The following is a 19,649-nucleotide window of genomic DNA, read 5'->3' as shown; positions in this document are numbered from 1 at the left end:
TTAAAACGAGCCTAAAATACCGGAAGAAGAATTTACATGTTCCGCTTGTCTGCCGGTCTGTTGCACTGCTTTTCAAGTTACAACAAAAACACAGCTCACACACAACTCATTAGCTCAGCCAGCATCTACAAAATTGCGTCAATAACCACATTTAACCTTTGACTAACCACCCTGCACCCCCCAAAACACAAACACAGTCAAACACCTCATAACTGACACATAATAACGTTCCTATTCTTGCTGTGAGTTCAGAGACTGTTGAGCAATTCCAGAAACTGCAGCTTGATTTTTCCGTCTCTGTAAAAAAAGAACATAAAAGTAAGCGGGTGGCTCGTCTTTTAAATCGAGGCTCAGTAAAAATTTCTAACCTTACCACAGAGCCCTAAAGCAGACTTGTATTGGAGTGTGTTTAAAGTGCTTTGTGGACGTTTCAGATCAGTACCACCGATGTCTCGTAACTAACAACGCTCGCTGCAGCACCCACCTGAGCGGTGCACGGCCTTGAGAGGCTTGGCTGCTGCCCACGGCCTGCCGGTGGCAACCAGCCACCAGCGTGTAGAAAAAAGCTGAAAGAACGCACACTCACAAAGGCGTTACAATGCATGCTGGGTTTCCATGGCAAAATGGAGGCAAAGAAACACAGGGGGAGAAAAAAGAAAAGCAATAAAAGCCATGATTGAAAACCTTTTGGGCTGGGCGGAGGGCACACATGCACAGGCAAACAAGACGCAAGGAGCACGCTGATTTACAGAGTCTGATCAGAAACACACACGTGTGCAATAAACTGCAGCATTGGTAGAACATATCGTGCGATCCCACTGGTGGGAGGCGTTTTTAGGATTGGTGGGGGGAGGGCAGCAGCTGGGAATGGGCAGGGGGGGGGGGGGGTCTGTGTTTGACTGTCCATTTGCCTTTTTATAGCTGCCCACTCTAGTTAGGAAAAAGGGAGAGAGAGAGATCTAGGAGCAGAGATAATGAGGAGGTGGGTGGGTGGGCGGGGGGGTTGACGGCACAGCCTGGACTGACCACTGGATGCAGGCACAAACACACGGCGAGACCCTGTTGAGGCTGCAGAGGTTGTTTTCTGCTGTGCATTTGGGGTTGATTAAAGCAGAGCAGCATTGACACATTGCTTCTTTTTTCCTGGACGTAAATGGTTTTATCTTTTAAAAAAAAGGGAAAAAAAAAAATCAATATTTGAGAGTGGCTGAGATAAGGGTGGGCTGCAGGGAGAGAGAACAGAGTGATATTCTCTGTGTGAACAAGTGAAAAGGCGATTGGGCTCTTTTTTCCCTCTCCTCTCAGGGCACTCAGGATTGAGAGAGGACAAGTAAATGAGGGAGAGTGTATATAAGTTTGTGTGCCTGAGTGCGAGAGGGAGACAGAGGGAGAGAGCTTTAGTCTGGCTTTTCTCTGCTCTGCCTTTCAGCTCCTCTCTCACTGTAGAAAGAGGCGTGTCCATGGGCCAGTATAAAGTCCAAGGAGAGCCACTCGTGTTGAGCCATTCTCAGGAGCGAGTCCTTTGCACTGCACACCAGCAAGAGGAGGAAACTGCAGCTGTTACCAAAAACACGGCCTTTCGCTGACTGGCTTTGCATTTGGACACTTGTAGACCAGATTTTTTGGTGTTTCGGCAGAGCGCGGGCGAGCATCGGGACTCGGACTCGAAGAGCAAGCCTCACCTGAACGTGCCGGTGGATATCCTTCCCGCTCGTTCCACCTTAACAAAAAAGAAACCCCCCCAAAAACCCCAAAACTTGTTCTCATCACCCACGAGCTGAGCACATCAAGAGCAGGCTCCAATTTCTGCGGTGTGAAATTGAATCAGAGCAACGGAGAAGCAGTACAGCAGAGGCATTGTGTGCCTGCATTTGAAACACTAACCAGCTGAAAATATCAAAGACCTTCCAGGACAAAGTGTTCCTCTCAAACCTCTTCTCAAAGTGATTATAAGCTGCACCACATTCAGAAGAGGAGGCGGCCAAAGTGACCATACACAAGGGCAAAGGATTGCGTGCAGGTGCCGGGACTGCCATGGTGCGTGGAGGTGGCGTGGCAGTAGCTCCGTCCTGCTGGGGCCTGTGGGTGTTTGGCGCCCTGTCGTTGGCGGCACTGTGCTTGTCAGACCAGGCCATTCGCTGCCCCGTTTGCTCAGAGGAGCGCCTGGCCAGCTGCCGTCTGCCTGAAGGCTGCGAGGAAACGGTGCGGGAGCCCGGCTGCGGCTGCTGCCCCACCTGTGCCCTGCCTAAAGGAGCCCACTGTGGCGTTTACTCACCCCGATGTGGCACGGGCCTCCGCTGCTACCCGCCGAGGGGCGTGGAGAGGCCGCTGCACTCACTGATGCATGGCCAGGGGATCTGCACTGATGAGAGGGAGGTGGAGGAGAACTCAGGTGAGAGTGAAACCGGGCTCTTCTTCTTCTTGTTTAGTTACGCTCAAAGCGGCAAAGGTCTTTCTCTCATTTGGTGCCAAAAGTGATCTGTCCCAAGCTGAAGCGGCGTCTCTGCAGACCAGAATGTTTTCTCTCTGTGCTCCCCGGACCTTTTTTACCTGATCCGGGCAGAGTTGGGGGGGTGACAATGTGCTGCTTGTTTACCCTAATCTCAGCTAAGCCCTGAAGCAGAGCATGCACACGCACCGGATCCTGATGGGAGAGCGCACACAGTCCCGCCGCTGTCCTGCGGCCGCTCGCTGTGAAAGGGAGCCCTGCTGAAAGATGCGGAGCACCAGGGTGTGCGTGTGCTGCACGCTGCACAAAGTTTACTGAAGGCATCCTGCAAATTTTCTTCTTGTCAGCAGAACTCGCGTATGCCATGTTTAAGTGAGGTCCTGCAGGTGAAGTGCAGGCAGTGAAATGGACTGTGGTGATGCTGGAAATGTGAGAGTCTCCGTGTGTGTGTGTCCCAGTGAATCTGTGTGTGTTTGTAATGGGAGGAGGTAATAAAAGCTGCTGTATGAAATGACTGTAATGGAGTGTGGCCAGTCTGGAGCTATTAGAGCTCTCTGCAATCAGTAATTTACGTGGTGCTCTTTCATGGATACCCCTGGTCCTCCTCCTCCTCCCGCTGCTGCTGCAAATCTCTAACTCTTCTTCTTCTGCTGCTGATGTCTCTATGACACTCTTCTGGCCCAGCTCTCCTTTTCTGTTATTGCATTCCTCTTCTAAAGTCTGTTTCCACTTTCACACAGTGGGATGTCTAATGCTGGATCTGCATATCCAGTTCCAGTTCACTGCACTAACATCAGCTTCTTCCTAACTAGACTAACTGCTTGTCTCCACAAAGGGAGTGGTGCTGATTTCCATTAAATCATTTAAGACAACTGTTATAAGGTGGCGGCTCTTTTAGTTGTTCCAGATTATCTGCTGGAACATGCTACACATGCTCCCAGACATTTTCTGGTAATAGTAGTAGGATAGTCTTCCAAAGACCTGGACGGGCTTTAGTCGGTGTAAAACTCGCAGGACGCTCATTGTCATTGCAGCATCTGTTTCTCCTGGCCCTGGGAGCACCCCACCTCCTCTCTTGCCCGAACGAGCCCTCGAGCGCATCGCCCACCGTGTCCAGCTCCTTCGTGAGGATGAGCTCATCGGCACTGTTGCTGCCAGAGCTGAAATTAGAGCCTTCTGCTCTCTGCGCAGGGCCAGCATAGGTTAGCCCGGCACATAGCGTGACTGAACGGAATCAGAAAGAAGAGGAAAGCTGTGTTGAGCTTGATATAAAAGGAGAGCTGTTTGGGTCCACACCCGTTTATCTTGCAGAATGTTCTCCCTGAATCTCTCCGATGCTGCATTGTCCAGTTAGCTGAGCTGTAGCACACGGAGGGGACTTGGCGGGTTGGAACATTTTGGAAAAGTTTTGTTTTGGGGGTTTTCTGTAATCCGAGCGCTGGGTATCGTTTGCCTCGATGCTCTTTCTCACCCCCGAGGTCTGTCATAACAAAGCAGGGAAGCTCTGCCCGATAAATCTCACTGTAAATCAATTCTGCTGGCAGCAGCTCAGATCTACTGTATGAGAATGTTTAATGTAAACCGTGGCAGATGGGAGACGATCAGAGAGGCACTGGGGAGAGGCAAAAAAGCTCTAGATTTCCTTTGTGGTGCATTCACCGTACTTATGCATTATTAAACAAGGGGGTGCATCTCCTGAATACATGTCTGACACTGCCCCACTCCTAGCAACAGTGAACATGCCAGATAAAAATAGAAAGAGGGATTGTAAAAACCTAGAGAATTCGCAATAAAAGGACCCTGGGATGCAGGCACATCCTAACAGCGTACTGAAGTGAATTTAGGGTGTTCACGCTGGTAGTCACAGCCCTGCAGCTGCTGGCTGGTGCTGCCTCGTGTTTAGGAAAAGTAACATATTAAATCAGGCTGTGAAGAATTATGAGCTATCTGCCCGTTTCTCTCTTCCTGAACTGAATTTCCATAGCAACAACAGGCAGTATCCTGCGCCGCATGTCAAAGTCTAAGGCAGCTTTAGTGCTTCTTAATATTCCTTTCTCAGGATCCGTCTCAATCTTAATACTTAGAATAAATCATCAAGCGTGTGCTGGCATCTGTTCCCGCATTCCTGCTGGGTCTGCCCCGGTGTCGGGTATTCAGACGCTTCCCTGTCGCAGTGAAACGGATATTATTTACAAACTGATACAGATGTCAGATATGAAAAGTCTTACACCTACAGGCACAGAGGGAGTTGCATGAATGAAGCAGTCGGCGGAGCCAGACTCTGTTTCGACTATGTCCAATTTACTGTGACGCACGTAGGCCTTTATGAAAGCAGCATGCTAACCTAGATTTTTTCTCCCAGCACAATTTGGGAGCTCCGAACTGGTTATTAAAGATGTGCTTTCTCAAAGTTGTCTCGGCAGATGTCATTTCATATTTGCTTTCTTTGGGTCGTGCGGTGCATTTGTACAGCTGGGGCTCTTGTGCAGCCGTAAATGCGATTAGCTAATTGCTGTTCTCTGTGGGGCAGGGACCCCCCTCCAGAGTTGGAGCCGAGAGATACACAAACAACCCAACTCTGTCCCGGCCACAACACATCCTTAATCTGAGGCGAGTGAATCCTCACGGGCTGGGATTTAAGTCTGAGCCAGAAGTTCAGTAAGAAAAATACTTTAGCTCCATCTCCCGAGAACAAATGGACATTTTACCTCCTTCAAGGAGGACATGTGACTGGCTTGGTTTGCCTGTTTGTTAGCAGAACTGCTCGAAGAGTTATGGATGGATCTGCATGAACATTTTTGCCCCAGGTGGGGCTTGGCCCAGGTTAAATGGAGTCCCTGGGAGTCGATCCAGATTTGGATCCAGGAATTTTTGGAAAGATTTTCACCACTTCAAGGTAGAACAAAATTGGACATTTGGTTTTATAGCTTCATGAAAAAAAACACATATCAAACTGACACTGGGAATTATTGTCTTAAAGTTCTCAAGACAATATTACACTCTAATCTGGGCCCAGATGTTCTTCGGAATCCAGGAATTCAATAAATACACTAAATAAATCTTTAAATTTTAAATTTCAGTTGGCCTTGGTGTAGGTATGCACCGTTTGACTACATTTTCACCTCTTAACTTCCACTAGGTCACTTAGGAAGCACTGAGTTTAGGATTAAGGGCCCACATCCTGACCTGTAGATGTGAATCAAACTAAACGCCTCACCGGCAACAGTCTTGATATTAAGAGATTTTTAAAAAGTGCGATTCCTCAGCTGTAATCACCAATGTTTGATTTCATTTCCTGTCTTCGCACAGGGGAGCGAATCACTCTGAATGTAAGAATATTTAGCTTACAATCAATCTAATGGAGTAACCCAGAATAGTTTGACCTAGTTCACTATAGATGCAGGGTTCCCTCTATTCACCACAAAGCACCATTAATGCATAAACTCAGCAAGGATTACTGCTCTCTGTGACAGAATTTACTCACAAATCTGTAAGCAAATGAATCTGCAACACAAACAGCAACACGATCTGGCTCCAGAGATATCTTACTGACAGATCCACATCGGCTGAGTTTATATAACAGACATGAATTCAGATTCAGGTTCTGTCTTCATCTCGATTAAAAACAGAATTCCTTCCTGAAAACACGAGAAACTTAGAGGGGGGGGGTGAGCCCCTGTTTCTGAAAAACAAGCTTCATTTTCATCGCCGAACAATGCTTTGATCCAAAAGTTTGACACAGGTTCAAGGATAATGTTTATCCTGATGATGATCCATCTGGAAAAGGTTCAGCCCTATCCTTTACCCATGTTTTTCTCTCTGATCCACACCTTTGTGTGTGTGTGTGTTTGTGTTACATCTGGCTTATAAGAGGTTTAGGCTGTAGAGTATTGGGCTGAAGGGGACCTATTATACTTTTCCTTGTTTTCTGTCATGTCTATATTGTTATAACGGAGGATTCTCACACTAAACACGGTTAAAGTTTCAAATAATGAGGTCAGCGTGTGTAAATGCAAACCATGTGGGTCAAAGCTCAGGCTTCATACTGCTCTAAACGCTCAGTTGCAGACAGTTTTTCTCGGATCGGTTTGCCGTCAGTGAGAGGGGATATCCTTACAAGGTAATCTCAGACGCAAACCTCTGGCTGTGAGAACAGAAGCTTCACGCCCCGCAGTTCAAATCTGTTGTCTGTGAGGGTCAGCCGATCAAGACATCTGCCATTAGGAGCCTAATCAGTGTGTTTGAGCCAGAAGATGAACTGAGGGCTGCATAAGTATACGATTTTGAATCATGAAAAGCTGCTTTGAACCTGTAAAGGAGCCTTATAGTTATAGTTTCTGAGTTCTGTTTCTAATTATGCACTTTTTTCTGCTAGCTCCTAAAGAGCAGCCAGTATATAATCAAGCAGGTATTTTTAATTTTACAGATTTATTGCTCCTGATTGGTTTCTAGAGACTGGGATGTCTGTTTTGACATCCGCTGAGCAGCAGCAGGCCGTGCAGTAGCAGCAGGTTTCTGCTTTTGTGATTTAGTGTTGATTTAACTTTCTTTCAACCTTTCCTTTGACAAATTACCCTATAGCACGGTCCAACATTTTCATTGGCCCCGACAGCAGCACTGGTGCTGCGTTAGATTCGAGCTGATAATTAACAGATTCAAAGAAATCTTCTGCCTGGAAACCGAGCGTCTGATACTGATACTCTGGCAGTGTCCAGTGTTGACCAAAAAGAGCAGTCAGTTGGTAGTAAGCCTAGATGAGTTCAGTTTGCTGCCAGAATCGCTTGCAGGGAAGGGGGGGGGAAAAAGCACATAAAAGTGTCACCAAACATTTGGGAAAAGAAGACTCCCCGAAGACCATTTGTTTCAAAAGACATTAGCTGTTGTCAGCGCAATATAAGCTATTCTATCAGGTGTCATTTTAAGTTTTATGTTCAAATCAAACTAATCCTCAATGTTTGGACATAAATAAAACAATGTGTCAGAACAGGAAAGGCCTGAGCCTGATGAGCTGTGGCTCTCGCTGTAACTCAACAGAAGAGAAGAACTTCAAAAAGTTCATTTAAGGAGGGGATCACTGCTTTTCTGGATCAGAAGAAGCCAGTTGAGCAGGTTCGTGTGCCTCCTGGATGACTCTTAGGTGATTTGGTTTGGGCATGTCCAACTGGGAGGAGGTCCTGGGGCCGACCCAGAACATGTTGGAAAGATGATGTCTCTCAGCTGGCTTGGGAATGCCTCAGTATGACACCCACAAGCCTGCAAGAGCTGTTTGGGAAGAGGATGGTTTGTGCATGTCTGCTTAGACTGCTACTCCCATTAACCAGACTTGCCAGAAAAGTGTCAGAAATGGACAGATGCATTTAAGAGCATTGTTAAATACATTACTAGAATCATGAGAGCTGCTAACATGTCAATGGTGTTTCTGTACCATTCAATATAGAGAGTGATGTAGATCATTTGTGGCTAACTTAAGCATTTCTGTGATTAATTTCACACAGTTGAAAAATATATTGTCCAAGTACGGATCCAGTCAAAAGTTTGGACACAATGTTTTTTCCAAGAGCTTATTTTTTTTGCAATAATCCAATAAGCCTAAGTAAAAATCTCATTGGCTTTTTGTTTCAGCCACCAGCACAATGTGAACCTCTGGGTTGGCCTACAAAAGAACAGCAACCGTGTGGCACTCTATAAGTAGCAAATACATTTTATAGCTGCTCCTCTTCAGGGTGTGTCCACCAAAACATCTCATTTGTGAATATGCTGTCCTCCAAAGTGATCTCCATGCGCTTTCAGGAAAGTGCTTGATATGATGTTTTCAGCTTTTCAAACCTTTCTAGCCTCACCTTAAACATATTCACAGCATCTGTATCCAGTAGAGCACGAATGAATAATCTGTAAAAGGCTGCATGTCGTAATGGACGATCTGAGATCTGAGATCCAAGTTAGGAGAAGTATAAACCAGTGGGAAGCACTCTGAGCATAACCAAATATTTATTTGGGGAGAACATTTGTCTTTGGGCTTCACAGCCTCAGCCTTAAAAGCCACTAACAGTGGAATCTGTAATCTGATGACCCCTTCGTGTCACTGCTCTACAGTCTGCAGAGAGAAGGCAAATATATAAACAGACACATGTGGCCTGGACTTGTTATGATGTGGATTAAATAACGTACTGAGACGAACTTGTGTAAAGTGGGGTTTTTCTTTTCAAGCGATGAATGATGCCCCTCGGCACGTCACGCTCACTATGACGAAGACGTTGGCAGCAACGCGAAGACAAATATTTATGTAAAAGCTAGGTTGAGCAAGCAATGCAGTTTATTGTGTAAGAGCTTTTGAGTTTGTCTGCTAAATACTCCGAGTCAGAAGCTGCGTTATCGTTCTGCTAACTTATCACAATGACTAGTTGACGATGACCTAAATCTGCTGATTAACAAACAGGTGAGGGTGTCTGTTTGAACTGATTACAGTCTCAGCTTTGGTTAATTAAAATGTACCTGGTGTCATGGTCCTGGGCCATGTTGGCCCAGTGTTCTTAGTTTTCTTGTATGCTTGTATTTTGTTCCTTGCTTAGGCCATGTTTTCTGAGTTGCCCTGTTGTGTTGTTCCCTAAGTGTTTTCCCTTCATGGCTTTTACCCCCTGTGTGCCCCTCTGTGTATCTGTGAGCCCTCGTCTCTCCTTATGTTTTATTCCATGTTTCCCCTGCCCATTATGTCTAAGTTCTCCCCGTGCTCTCTCTTCCCCCTGTGTGCCCTCTATGTATTTATGAGCCCTCGTCTCCCTTTGTGGTTGTTTCATGTTTTCCCAGCCCGTTATGTCTGTGTTTTCCCCGTGCTCTCTCTCCTCCTGTCTGAACCTCTGTGCACTTCCTGTTTACTTTGTGACTCTCACGCCCGTACATGTCATGTTCAGTTCACCCCGCCCTGTCTCGTTATGATTATCAGTGTCACCTGTGTTCCCCGTGTGTTCCCACTTTCCTCGTTAACCCTCTGTGTATTTCTGTCTGCGTCTCCCTCTGTTCAGCGTGACGTCGTCCCTCATGTTGTGTGGATCTTCCTGTGCCTTCCTGCGAATGTTAGTTTACTTTTTCCCAGTTAGTTCTGTATTTCCTGTATTCTGCCGTGCCAGCATTAAAGCTGTGTTCTTTAAGTTTATCCCCGTGTCTGTGAGTCTGCATCCTGGGTCCTTCTCCTGCCTGCCGCACAGCGATTCATGACACCTGGTCCCTGATTCTGAGTGCGATTGTCTGCTCACTCCAGCACTTCCTTTATCTCTGCTGTGCACCTGTGACTAACAATGCGCCGCAAATGTGTCAGTGCAGGCCTGACAATGCCCTGAAGGAATGATATTTAGATGCCAAGAGCTGGCGATCCAAATCCGATGAAACCACACAGAGAAGTGGCGACTTCCTCCATGGAAAAACAGAAGTGGTAGCAAACAGGACATGCCACCCCTGACCCACTTTGGCTCGCTCTACGTGGAGTCGGAAAAAGTCTGAACCGGCAAAAGAGGAGAAAGAACAACTAGGAAACAGATGAAACCCCGATGGCTCTTGTGGAAGAAAGTGCTGATGAGCAAGGTTTAACAGCAAAGAGACTAAAAATATAAACAGCTGAGATATACTTCCACCCCAGACAAACAAAGCAACATGACCTTTCGTGAGGTTTAGAGAAACACGGTCACCGATCAAGTTGTAAAACCCTCTAATCATCCCCAGGAAGTGGCCCGGGATCCTTAAAGGGGCATTCCAGGACATGTTTAAGAGTCTGAACTACAAAGGAAAGGTTTCTGTATTTGAGCCTTTATGCACCTATGCTGCATGTTGCACAAGATTAAGGAGGCTACAAACCCTTGTTTCACTGTCTATGCCAGGAGCAGTTAGCTGGATGCCTGCCAGTGATCAGTGATATTAACCAGAGCTCAGATCTGGTTCAGTGATCAGAGAAAGACCAGTTTAAAAATTGTAAAACTACACTTTGAAGTCCTTTGATTCCAGTGCCAATTTGTAAGAAAGCCATGGATTATGAGCACAAAGTCCAAAGCGCTGCCAAGCCTTAAACGCCACAGGTGAAAGGCAAGATGCATGAGAACCGAGACTTCGCATTTTATTCTTTACTTCGCCCTTCTCGTGCCCCCAAAAGCTTGTGACAGTGCAAATACTCTCAAACAACCTCCATCTGGTGCGGACTGCGGTTGTTGTGGAGAGGTGGAGAATGACGAGGCAGGGGGGCATTTCCTCAGGAAGCAGCTGGTTGCCTGCTGGGCTCATACTGCAGGATGATGGAGATGCAAAGGTGGCACAGACTCCCCCCTTCATACAAACAGGCAGGAACAAGGCTGCGTGTCCTTGTAGTTAACCTGGCCTCGTTTTTAGCCTACATTCACCACACTGTTGGCTGACCGAGGAAGACTATTAGAACAAAACAGTTAGATGCTTCACTTCACACTTTTATCATTTAAATGACAAATTATTAGCTTTCACTGCCATTCCTGAAGTAAACTTTCACTAAAATACATTTTGGACTGTTGGTAAGACAAAATAAGGTATTTGAAGTCATCAAGGAACGCACTATTTAACTTTCTGGAGCTCCTTCTGTACAGTTAGGTTCATGCCCCCATAAAGGAACTGCCAGTAAATAAGAAGACTTCTAGAAAAGTATTTTATAAACCTGCTGTGAATAGCATTTTTTTAAAAACACATTTATTTCAAGGATTCATAAACCGCTTGTTTGAATTTGAAGATCTAAAGTTTTACTTCTTGTTGTTTAGCTATGGACAGGCAGGAAGAGATGACTCCCGAACACCCGAACAACAGCAATATCCGGTGCAGTCCACAGGACAAGCGGTGCATACAGAAGACCCTAGCCCGGCACCCTCCAAAATCCACAAACCTGAGAAGCAACAACGCCAGAGAAGACGCCAAAGCGATCCTGGTGAGAGAAATGATCCTCGGGCATTTCTTACGTTTCACAGAAAAAACAAGAAACCCAGACGATGTCCGCTGCAGCGAAATGCATGAATCCAGCAGGTGTTTTACATTACGGCTTTACAGTTCCAGAGTCACAAGCGTGTAACAGGCAGGTTATAAATTGAACAAATTAGTTATTTACAGGCTGGAACATTTGGTCTTGTGAATGAAAGTACACGTGCATATTTTCATTAGCGTGCCATTAGCTGTTCGAACCTGGATCCTAATCCGTCACAGGCACGTTATTCAGCGCATTCATTTCGCACAGACATGTGGAACATCGACGCACAGAAATAACACATTTAGAGCTCGAGTTCACATTTCTCAGGGTCAGATGCTGGGTACAAACACACCGGCTTACTTAAAAGCTGCTTTTTCATAATCAGTGTCTTCTGTGCACTCAGATATAACGCTGTGCGACTTCAACCGCAAAAAAAACGACAACATTTTAATCCTATCCCCTTCAAGGGTTTCTCCGTGAACACTTTAATCAGGTACCATCTTTAAATTGCTCCCTGTGAAAGCCTGCTCTGACGACTTCCTGCGCTGGACCCCAGACATGTTTTCTTAGTTTTCATTTTATTCTGGGAAAAGAGGAGGAAGAGGCAGGGCAGCCAGATCTGTCAGCAGGGTGGGTGGTTAGACTGTGCTGGTGTGGTCATTGCCACAGTTCGGATGAATACTCGGCACTGACAGTCTGACCCTGGGGAACAAACCAATGGTGCTCAACCCTCTGAATATTTAAGAAACACGCAGGCGTGCTCCTGATGGACCACCTTTGTGTTGGGACACCACTATTTGGATAAGTAATAGGTGGAGACCCATGATAATCTTTAACATGGGATTATTGATGCAGAATGGTAAATGGCCTGTATTTATATAGCACTTTACTAGTCCCTAAGGACCCCAAAGCGCTTTACACATCCAGTCATCCACCCATTCACCCACACATTCACACACTGGTGATGGCAGCTACATTGTAGCCACAGCCGCCCTGTGGCGCGCTGACAGAGGCCGATGTTCTACGAAGAACTCGCAAATGAGCACGTTTAAGAGGTCAGAACGGGACATCCACAGGTCGTTCAAAACGTAGGAGTCGACCTTAACAGGATAGCTGCCAAATCAGGGTTTTAGCTTTTTATGGGCTGAGTCACAAACTGCAGTTTGTGAGTAATCAAAATGTTTTTCACTGTGTTCTGAAATCGTGTTTTTGGCATTACTCATCACTTTTCATTACTGACTAGAATGGTAACTTAAGATGGGTGACGCTTTATAAAAGTAAATCTAAACTTGCTCGAGATTTTTCCATGATTTTAATGAGCAAAGAGAATAATTTTCTTCCATTGTTTTAGTGCCTGTTTATTTGTGTGGTTGACAGCTGGTCTTTAAACGTTAAATCAAATCTTATTGCTCCTACAGGCCCCGTGTCGTGCCGAGCTCCAGAGAGCGTTGGACAGATTGGCATCGAATACTCGCACACACGATGACCTCTTCACGATCCCCATACCCAACTGTGACAAAAATGGAGATTTCCACCCTAAACAGGTCTGTACTTTCCAGCTTTCACTCAGCAGACCGCAATCTGACCATGTCAACTGGTGAACTGTGAATCTCAATCATGAAGCCGTTACCAATAAAAATGCCTATCTTTATAGTTCAAAGAGTTCCTTTCAAACTACATAAGCAATCTTCTCGCCAAGACACAAAACATGCCTGCAGCTGATGACATACAGTCTAAATCAACACAAAAGTGTCTCCAAGCAGACTGTCACGGTCATGCCAAGATCGTTATTGTTCTAAGCTCACATGGAAAGTGATTTACTCTCAGAAATCAAGACTGTGTGTAAAGCGGTTTCCCCTAAACTGTTGGACAGTAATCACTTTGTTGTTGCGATGGATGCAATTAGTTCTTGGATGAAGTTACCTGCTTTTTTTGGGGGGTTAGTTTATTTTTTTTGCCTTTGAGAGATTGGGCAAGCGTGCAGATAAGAGTGAGGGAGAATGAGAGGAGATAGGGCTGCTCTTGAGCTCTTGATAGAGCTGCACATGCAATCAAAGCAGCAGACGCAGAGTCAGTGATAAAAGGCGAGCTCTGCTAAGGCACCCGTCATCAAAAGTCTGAGCTGTGCAGATTGTGTAACACGGCTAAAGTATCTCTCTCTGCTCAGATTCGCAGGCATCTGTTTACTGTTTAACTAAAACTGCGCTGTGATAAAACGTATTGGGAAGTAAAGCACAGGTCATTGGGGACAACTGGGAATCATTTCATGGCAGGGTTGCTCTGAGATTGTTAACTCGTCTGTGTTGGTGATGGGAAAAGTGCAAACGCACACAATAAATTTAGTATTACAGTAACTGTTGAAAGCTCAAAAAAGGAATGCTTTAGCTAAATAATTCAACTGCTTTAAACACTTCTCACACTCTGTTTGGATCCACTGGGTATAATTTCTGCAATGTGTGATTGTGTTTTTAGCAAAGTAAGCAGCATTATCTCAATCTGGAGCTGCGATATTACATTTCGGTACAGTGGGAATGTCTTTAAATATCACAACGAAGGTCTTCTTTTCATTGATGAGTCTTGTTACACTCCTAGCAAGACTTGTAGAGTCCAAAAACAAAAATATGCAGGAACAGTTAGTCCAGAAAAACTCACAGTTAGTCTAGAAAAACTGTTACAGAACTAGAATAACGCCTTTGTCTTTATGCTTGCAGTGCCACCCTGCACGTGACGGCCAGCGGGGAAAATGCTGGTGTGTGGATCAGAAGACGGGCCTGAGGCTGCCGGGGCCGCTGGAACTGCGAGGGGATCTAGACTGCCACCAGTTAATTGCTAGCCTGAGGGACTGAAGACCAAGGGGGAAGCAGTGGGGGTGCAGGACCAGCTGAATTCTACTGGTGCTTATTAGTAGAACTATATGACTAAAGGACTTCATTCTTAAGCCTCACTCTACCTGAGGCCAACGGTACTTGAGCTTGTGCAACAAAAAGGAAACCATTGAATTGAGTTCTTTTGCTATCTTGTTTCTGTGTGTGCGGGTATGTGATACGAGTCTTTTGAGCACTTGTTCTGTTTTCTTTGTATCACGTGAACTTTAGGCCAATAGTCCTCAGACACATGTGCTTTAAAGTACCAGATGGCAGAAGAAAGGCACACATACACTTCCAGATAACAGTTGTGGTTGTGATCTTTGAGAAAGAGAGAATGCAGAGCGTGTCATTTTCTCTGGTTTAGTGTAGCATTCTGGGAAAAAAAGCAGTCACTCCACCCAACAATCAAACCTGAGATTAAACATTTGGTTCATTCTTTCTGGAGCACTTATTCACCTGAATTTCTGGACAATCCGGAAAGATTCTCAAAAGACTGTGCACCAGCTTCTTGTTTTTTAAGTAACTTGTGACTCTTAGTCTGCTATTCTTTCTTTTGTAAACCCCACTCATCTAATAAGCAAGTGAAATCAAACCATAAAATGCGTTTGCTTGCGTTTGATAAACACAAAGTTTACTTCAGCCACGGCATCAGAGTAGCAATAACAGATGGGACGAGAACGAGAGAAAGAAACAGGGAAGAAAAGGAATGCATCAACCCCTGTCTCGAATTACCAAAATGATAAGCCATAGCTTTTCACACCACAAAGACCAAAGTGAAAAGTGAGATTAGTCTGCAAATCTGTATCTCACAGAGCCCAGAATAGTTTTGCTTCATCACCCCGTGGTTAACTCTGCACCCCCTCCCTCTTTGAGCTCTCTCTAGCATAAAGGACTGGCAGCGTAGCTGGGTTAGAAACTCTGTGCACTGCTGATAGGATAATCTTGTTTCTCCAGCTGGTGCTAAGATGCCAGTAGGACTCGTGTTTGTATGAATATGCTCCGATGTAGGGGATTTATCTCCAAACAGACTGCATGGCAGAACTTTCGGTGGTGCTACATATTGATTGTGCCAAAATACAAAAGAAAGGAAAAAAAAAAAGGAAAATGTTTCTGCACTTTTTGGGTATTGTTTCAGATTGGAGTGACGAGGGGAGCAATTAGCATCAGCAAATGTGAGGATCACCTTTGTTTGAAAAAGGCTTTTCCTGCAGGTTTTCAGTGTTATTGTCAAATGATAAAAAAAAAGAAAATCCCACGTTAGCTTTGCACTATCACTGCAGCTGCCTGGCTGAATGTTTCATTAGTCAGTTCTGTAAATATAGAAGCAGAGTGTAATAAAGTTTAATGATTAAACTCCTCGCAGCAAAGTAAACTTATAGCCAACATAAAATTGGGCTTGGATGACTGCGGCGAAGCAGTAAAGATAACGCAGCGATGATGTGGAAATAAAAATTCCTCAGCGTATCTGTTATCACGCATCTGTTGAGGATTACAATAATAATTAAAGGAGTTCATTATCAGTGCAAATGTCACGGTTTTCCATCATCGGCTGCATGGGCGACTTTGGTTGTTACTGACTCAAGAAAAGATTGTTGTTGCTGTCGTTGTTGTTGGTGTCCTGGCAGTTTGGGCCCAGGATTCACTAGAAAAGGTTCAAAAACCAAAGAACAGAACAGCATTAACATTAACCTAACAAAGCACTGGTGTGTGGCCTATAATTTTAAGATGTGTCGGAAACAAAAAGACACTTAATACAAAATTTTGGCTTTCTTTTTACTTTCTGTATGTCCACCAACTGATTTTACCTAAACAATATTTAAGTTTTAAATCACGGAGCGGTACGTTCAGCTCCAAACTGAATAATAAACGTGCCATGAAAATTCATTCATTTTTGCTTTTTACCTTTCCCACAGTGCATTGGGTTTTTACTTTATAAAAAGCAGGACAGATAAACAGAGACTGAGAAAAGAAAAATAATCTGAGCTTATCTCTCGTGCTTCCTGGGAAAGGTAGTAAAATATATAACCAGTGACAGCTGCTTTCAGCCCAGGTCCCTGTGGAAAACTGATATTCCCAATGTTAATGTGATCGTTTTCTCTTTATGCAACTCAGTCAAGAAATTGGATTTTATTGGACTTATTATGCTCATTGCCAACTCCATATCTTGATTCTTAGATTCTAGTAGAGCAGCTTCAAAACAGCTAAAATAGCTTAAAAGTAATGCTCATTTATCTTACACTGGGTCCTGGTGCTGCCTCCCTTTTTAGCTCCCTTTAAGCCAACTGTGCTGTCTGGCAAACAAACAATCAAGGGGTCTTCTGCCATAGACTGTATATTGAAGATAGATGCAATTTCTGAGTTTACGCTCATGTGGAAGAGTGCCTTAAACGTAAAGAACAGGCAGCAGAGGGCAGGCCTCTTAATTGTAAAAAGAAACCCAACTGTTTAAGTCTATGGGAAAATGGCCCTCAGCTCTCTGACTACTTCTGTATACATTATGATTTATATTCCATAAATTAAAGTTGCCATTAGTGTCCAGGATACCTTATGACTGAACCTTGTGACTAAATGAGTAAATGTGCTAGCGTGCACTGTCCAGGTTTTAAATCAGATCTGCTCCCATGTTCATGACATCTGGTTTGAAAACACTAAGACAGCGAGGTGAAGACCCTCATCACGATGGGTGTCCTCATCTTTTATATACAGTCTATACGTATAAAGCCAAGAGGGATGAGAAACAAACAAACAAACAAACAAACAAACAAAAAATCCCAAATAACAGAGCATTTAGAGCACTCTGCACATTGGACAGTGTACCTGTACACTCACTGATCTTATCTGAAACATTATAACAGACAAATGAAGGAAAAACATATTTTTTCTTTTCTTTCTTTCTTTTTCTTTTTCAAATGGAAAACTGTCAAAAAGGTTTATTATGATTAAACCCTGTAATGTTTAATCATAATAAACAATTTGAGCAACAATGACCAAACTCAGCATCTTTTCTTGTCTCTGTGTTAACCAAGTTTTGCTCTCATATAAAGCATGATGAAGTTTCCACACACAGGTTACAGGGTATAAAAGTAACAATAAAAATCCAAATAAATCAAGCTGCGATAATCTAATCACTGAAGCTAACGCTCAGTTTAAACATTTTTAGATACAGCGCATGTCATTGACGTGCAGTTTTAGTTGGTAGTAAAAACAGAAATGCATCCAAAGGTAGTTCAGGTAACCACAGATAGATAAGTAGAAGATGGTATGGGTGGAGAATAATTGCTGCGGCTTGAGAAAATCAAACCGAAGACTATGAGCACGTTAAAATAAAGACGCCAGTTCTCATTCAGTGAACTCACAAAGATTGTTCCAGCAAATCCTATCTTACAATTCATCGACTAATGAAGTGTTACTAAACACATTTGTCTGTTAAAACAGTCTTAATCCTTGTGAGAGATGGAAAATGGTTTTGGCTTTGACTGTGTAAAGGCCTTCTAACTACATAAATGGTGTATTTAAGCTATAGTAAGTTGCTTGTCCTCTGACTTTGCTGTACTGAACTGTAATTACATTTCTCGACAATAGACTGTTTGCATTTGATATTATCTGTTAATGTGTAGAACATATGAAGTAATGTTTGCATGCATACAAATGGACTGAGGTTGGAAACAGCTGAAGTCTTGTGTATGTTTCCAGAACAGGATTGTTATACTTAAACACTGAAGTGATCAAACAACTGAAATATAGAGTTTCAAATGAAATAATCAGCTACATTTTAAATGTTTTCCTGATGAAAATGTACACATTGTAATACAACGATTAAAATACATAGAAACTACAGTGTAGCTTGGTGTTATTAGTCGCAGCAGTGATATAAACCTGCATTCCTTCTGATGTCCAGCAGGTGGCGAGTCCCTTGGCTGCCAAAAGAAATAAGATTGTATTAACTGAGAATTTAAAAAATAAACTTTCCACTAAATTATTTTGTGACCTCAATAAACATTGTTTGGTTGATTTCAAGGTCTCAAATGCTAGTTTAACATAGAACAATGTTAACTTTTTAAAGTATTGTCACATTTAGAGTAAAACTGGACAAAAAGAAGGATGTGCTTTATGGTGTGACTATATCCTCTATTGTTTTAGTGAGGTGGTGCAGAAAAAAAACCATTTGGTGCCCACCCTAATCAGGTTTAATGTAGAGTGAAAGAAAACTAACCTGCATTACATTTGCAACCATTTTTTGTTACCTGGCTTTTCACATATCCAAGCATAAGAGATATTTCTGTTTATTAAGTCTGCGGATACAAATAAATGCATAGATTTGTCCTGTAAGGGTAACACAGATTCTTTACCTTACTATTTAGGACTAATTGTGTTTTTGTGTCTAGTCACCCACCAAAAAAACAAAAAAAATCTGCAATGGGTGACATCATTTATATACAGTCAATGTTTATAGCAGATATAGTTCCACTGATCATGGAAAACAGTCATCTGGTTGTCATAAAGTAGTGTTTTTGGTTTTTATCCCACTGGGAAACGTGATTTCTTGGAGTCCTCGCTTCCTGAGTACAAATGCAAAAAGTTCACTTGAGCATTTGTGGGATGTGTCTGACGCACAGAGGCCTCACACTTCGACCTTCAGGGCCCGAAGTACCGACTGCCAAATTCCTGGGGTCTGTCCATGCCTTGACAGGTCAGAGTTAAACTGAAGGCACAGTTGGATGTGTACAAAGGTAGCAAAACACTGTAGTATAAAAATGTCAGAGATATATTTTGGAGAATGGTGCATCAAATCTGAAATATGCTCTATTTAGTGTTATTATTATTTATCAATAAAGACTTGGTCTTATCATTTCTTACCAGTGTCCCAGTTTACAACAGTTAATTATAGTTCTTAGTCTTGAAGCGTTTTTTTCTTTTAAATATCTAAGTTGTTTGTATCCAATCTCAGATCTTTACTGACTCTTCTGTTAAACATGCTCTTGCAGTGAATCGTATGTGAAATATTTCTGTGATTGAATAACTAAATATGAGATCCATTTTTCTAGTGAATATAATTAACTCATGTTTAAATAAATAAATAAATATAGATTCCAGTGTTTGTCTGTCTCTGGCAACCATGTGTGACTATTTCACTGTGCTTACATGGGATTTGTCAGATGTGTCAGATAAGTGAAGGACAGCATTGCCCACCTTTGAGCACCAGATCATCATAAAGTTGTTCGACATACTCAGACTCAACAAACCCAGTAAACTTCTGTCCCGGGGCCAGTAAAAAGTATACTGGGCAGCTGGATGGATAATGAGTTGACGAATGCAATGAACTGAAGCAAACTATTCTTGGCAAGCAGTTTTTCACCACAGTCAGTAT

General features: G+C 43.5%; 1 protein-coding gene across 1 annotated transcript; it reads left to right on the top strand.

The window, feature by feature from the left end:
* The first annotated feature begins 1,062 nt into the window (after nt 1-1,062).
* On the top strand, nt 1,063-19,191 carry LOC308394775 (insulin-like growth factor-binding protein 4). Its single transcript, XM_080879288.1, has 4 exons — nt 1,063-2,392; nt 11,215-11,378; nt 12,833-12,958; nt 14,126-19,191. The coding sequence occupies exons 1-4, from the start codon at nt 2,035-2,037 to the stop codon at nt 14,258-14,260; spliced, it is 783 nt and encodes a 260-aa protein (XP_080735414.1). The 5' UTR covers nt 1,063-2,034; the 3' UTR covers nt 14,261-19,191.
* The last annotated feature ends 458 nt before the right edge of the window (nt 19,192-19,649 follow it).

The sequence above is a fragment of the Rhamphochromis sp. 'chilingali' genome, assembly GCF_963969265.1.
Source record: "Rhamphochromis sp. 'chilingali' genome assembly, chromosome: 4".
Lineage (NCBI taxonomy): Eukaryota > Metazoa > Chordata > Actinopteri > Cichliformes > Cichlidae > Rhamphochromis > Rhamphochromis sp. 'chilingali'.
The sequence above is the reverse complement of the archived record's forward strand: the minus strand, read 5'-3'. Positions and strand labels throughout refer to the sequence as shown.

Excerpts from the sequence above, each read along its gene's own strand:
- LOC308394775 (XM_080879288.1), top strand. The coding sequence starts at position 2,035 with ATGGTGCGTGGAGGTGGCGTGGCAGTAGCTCCGTCCTGCTGGGGCCTG. Across the intron at positions 2,393-11,214 it reads GGAGGTGGAGGAGAACTCAG|CTATGGACAGGCAGGAAGAG; the intron begins GTGAGAGTGAAA and ends CTTGTTGTTTAG. Across the intron at positions 12,959-14,125 it reads GAGATTTCCACCCTAAACAG|TGCCACCCTGCACGTGACGG; the intron begins GTCTGTACTTTC and ends TTATGCTTGCAG.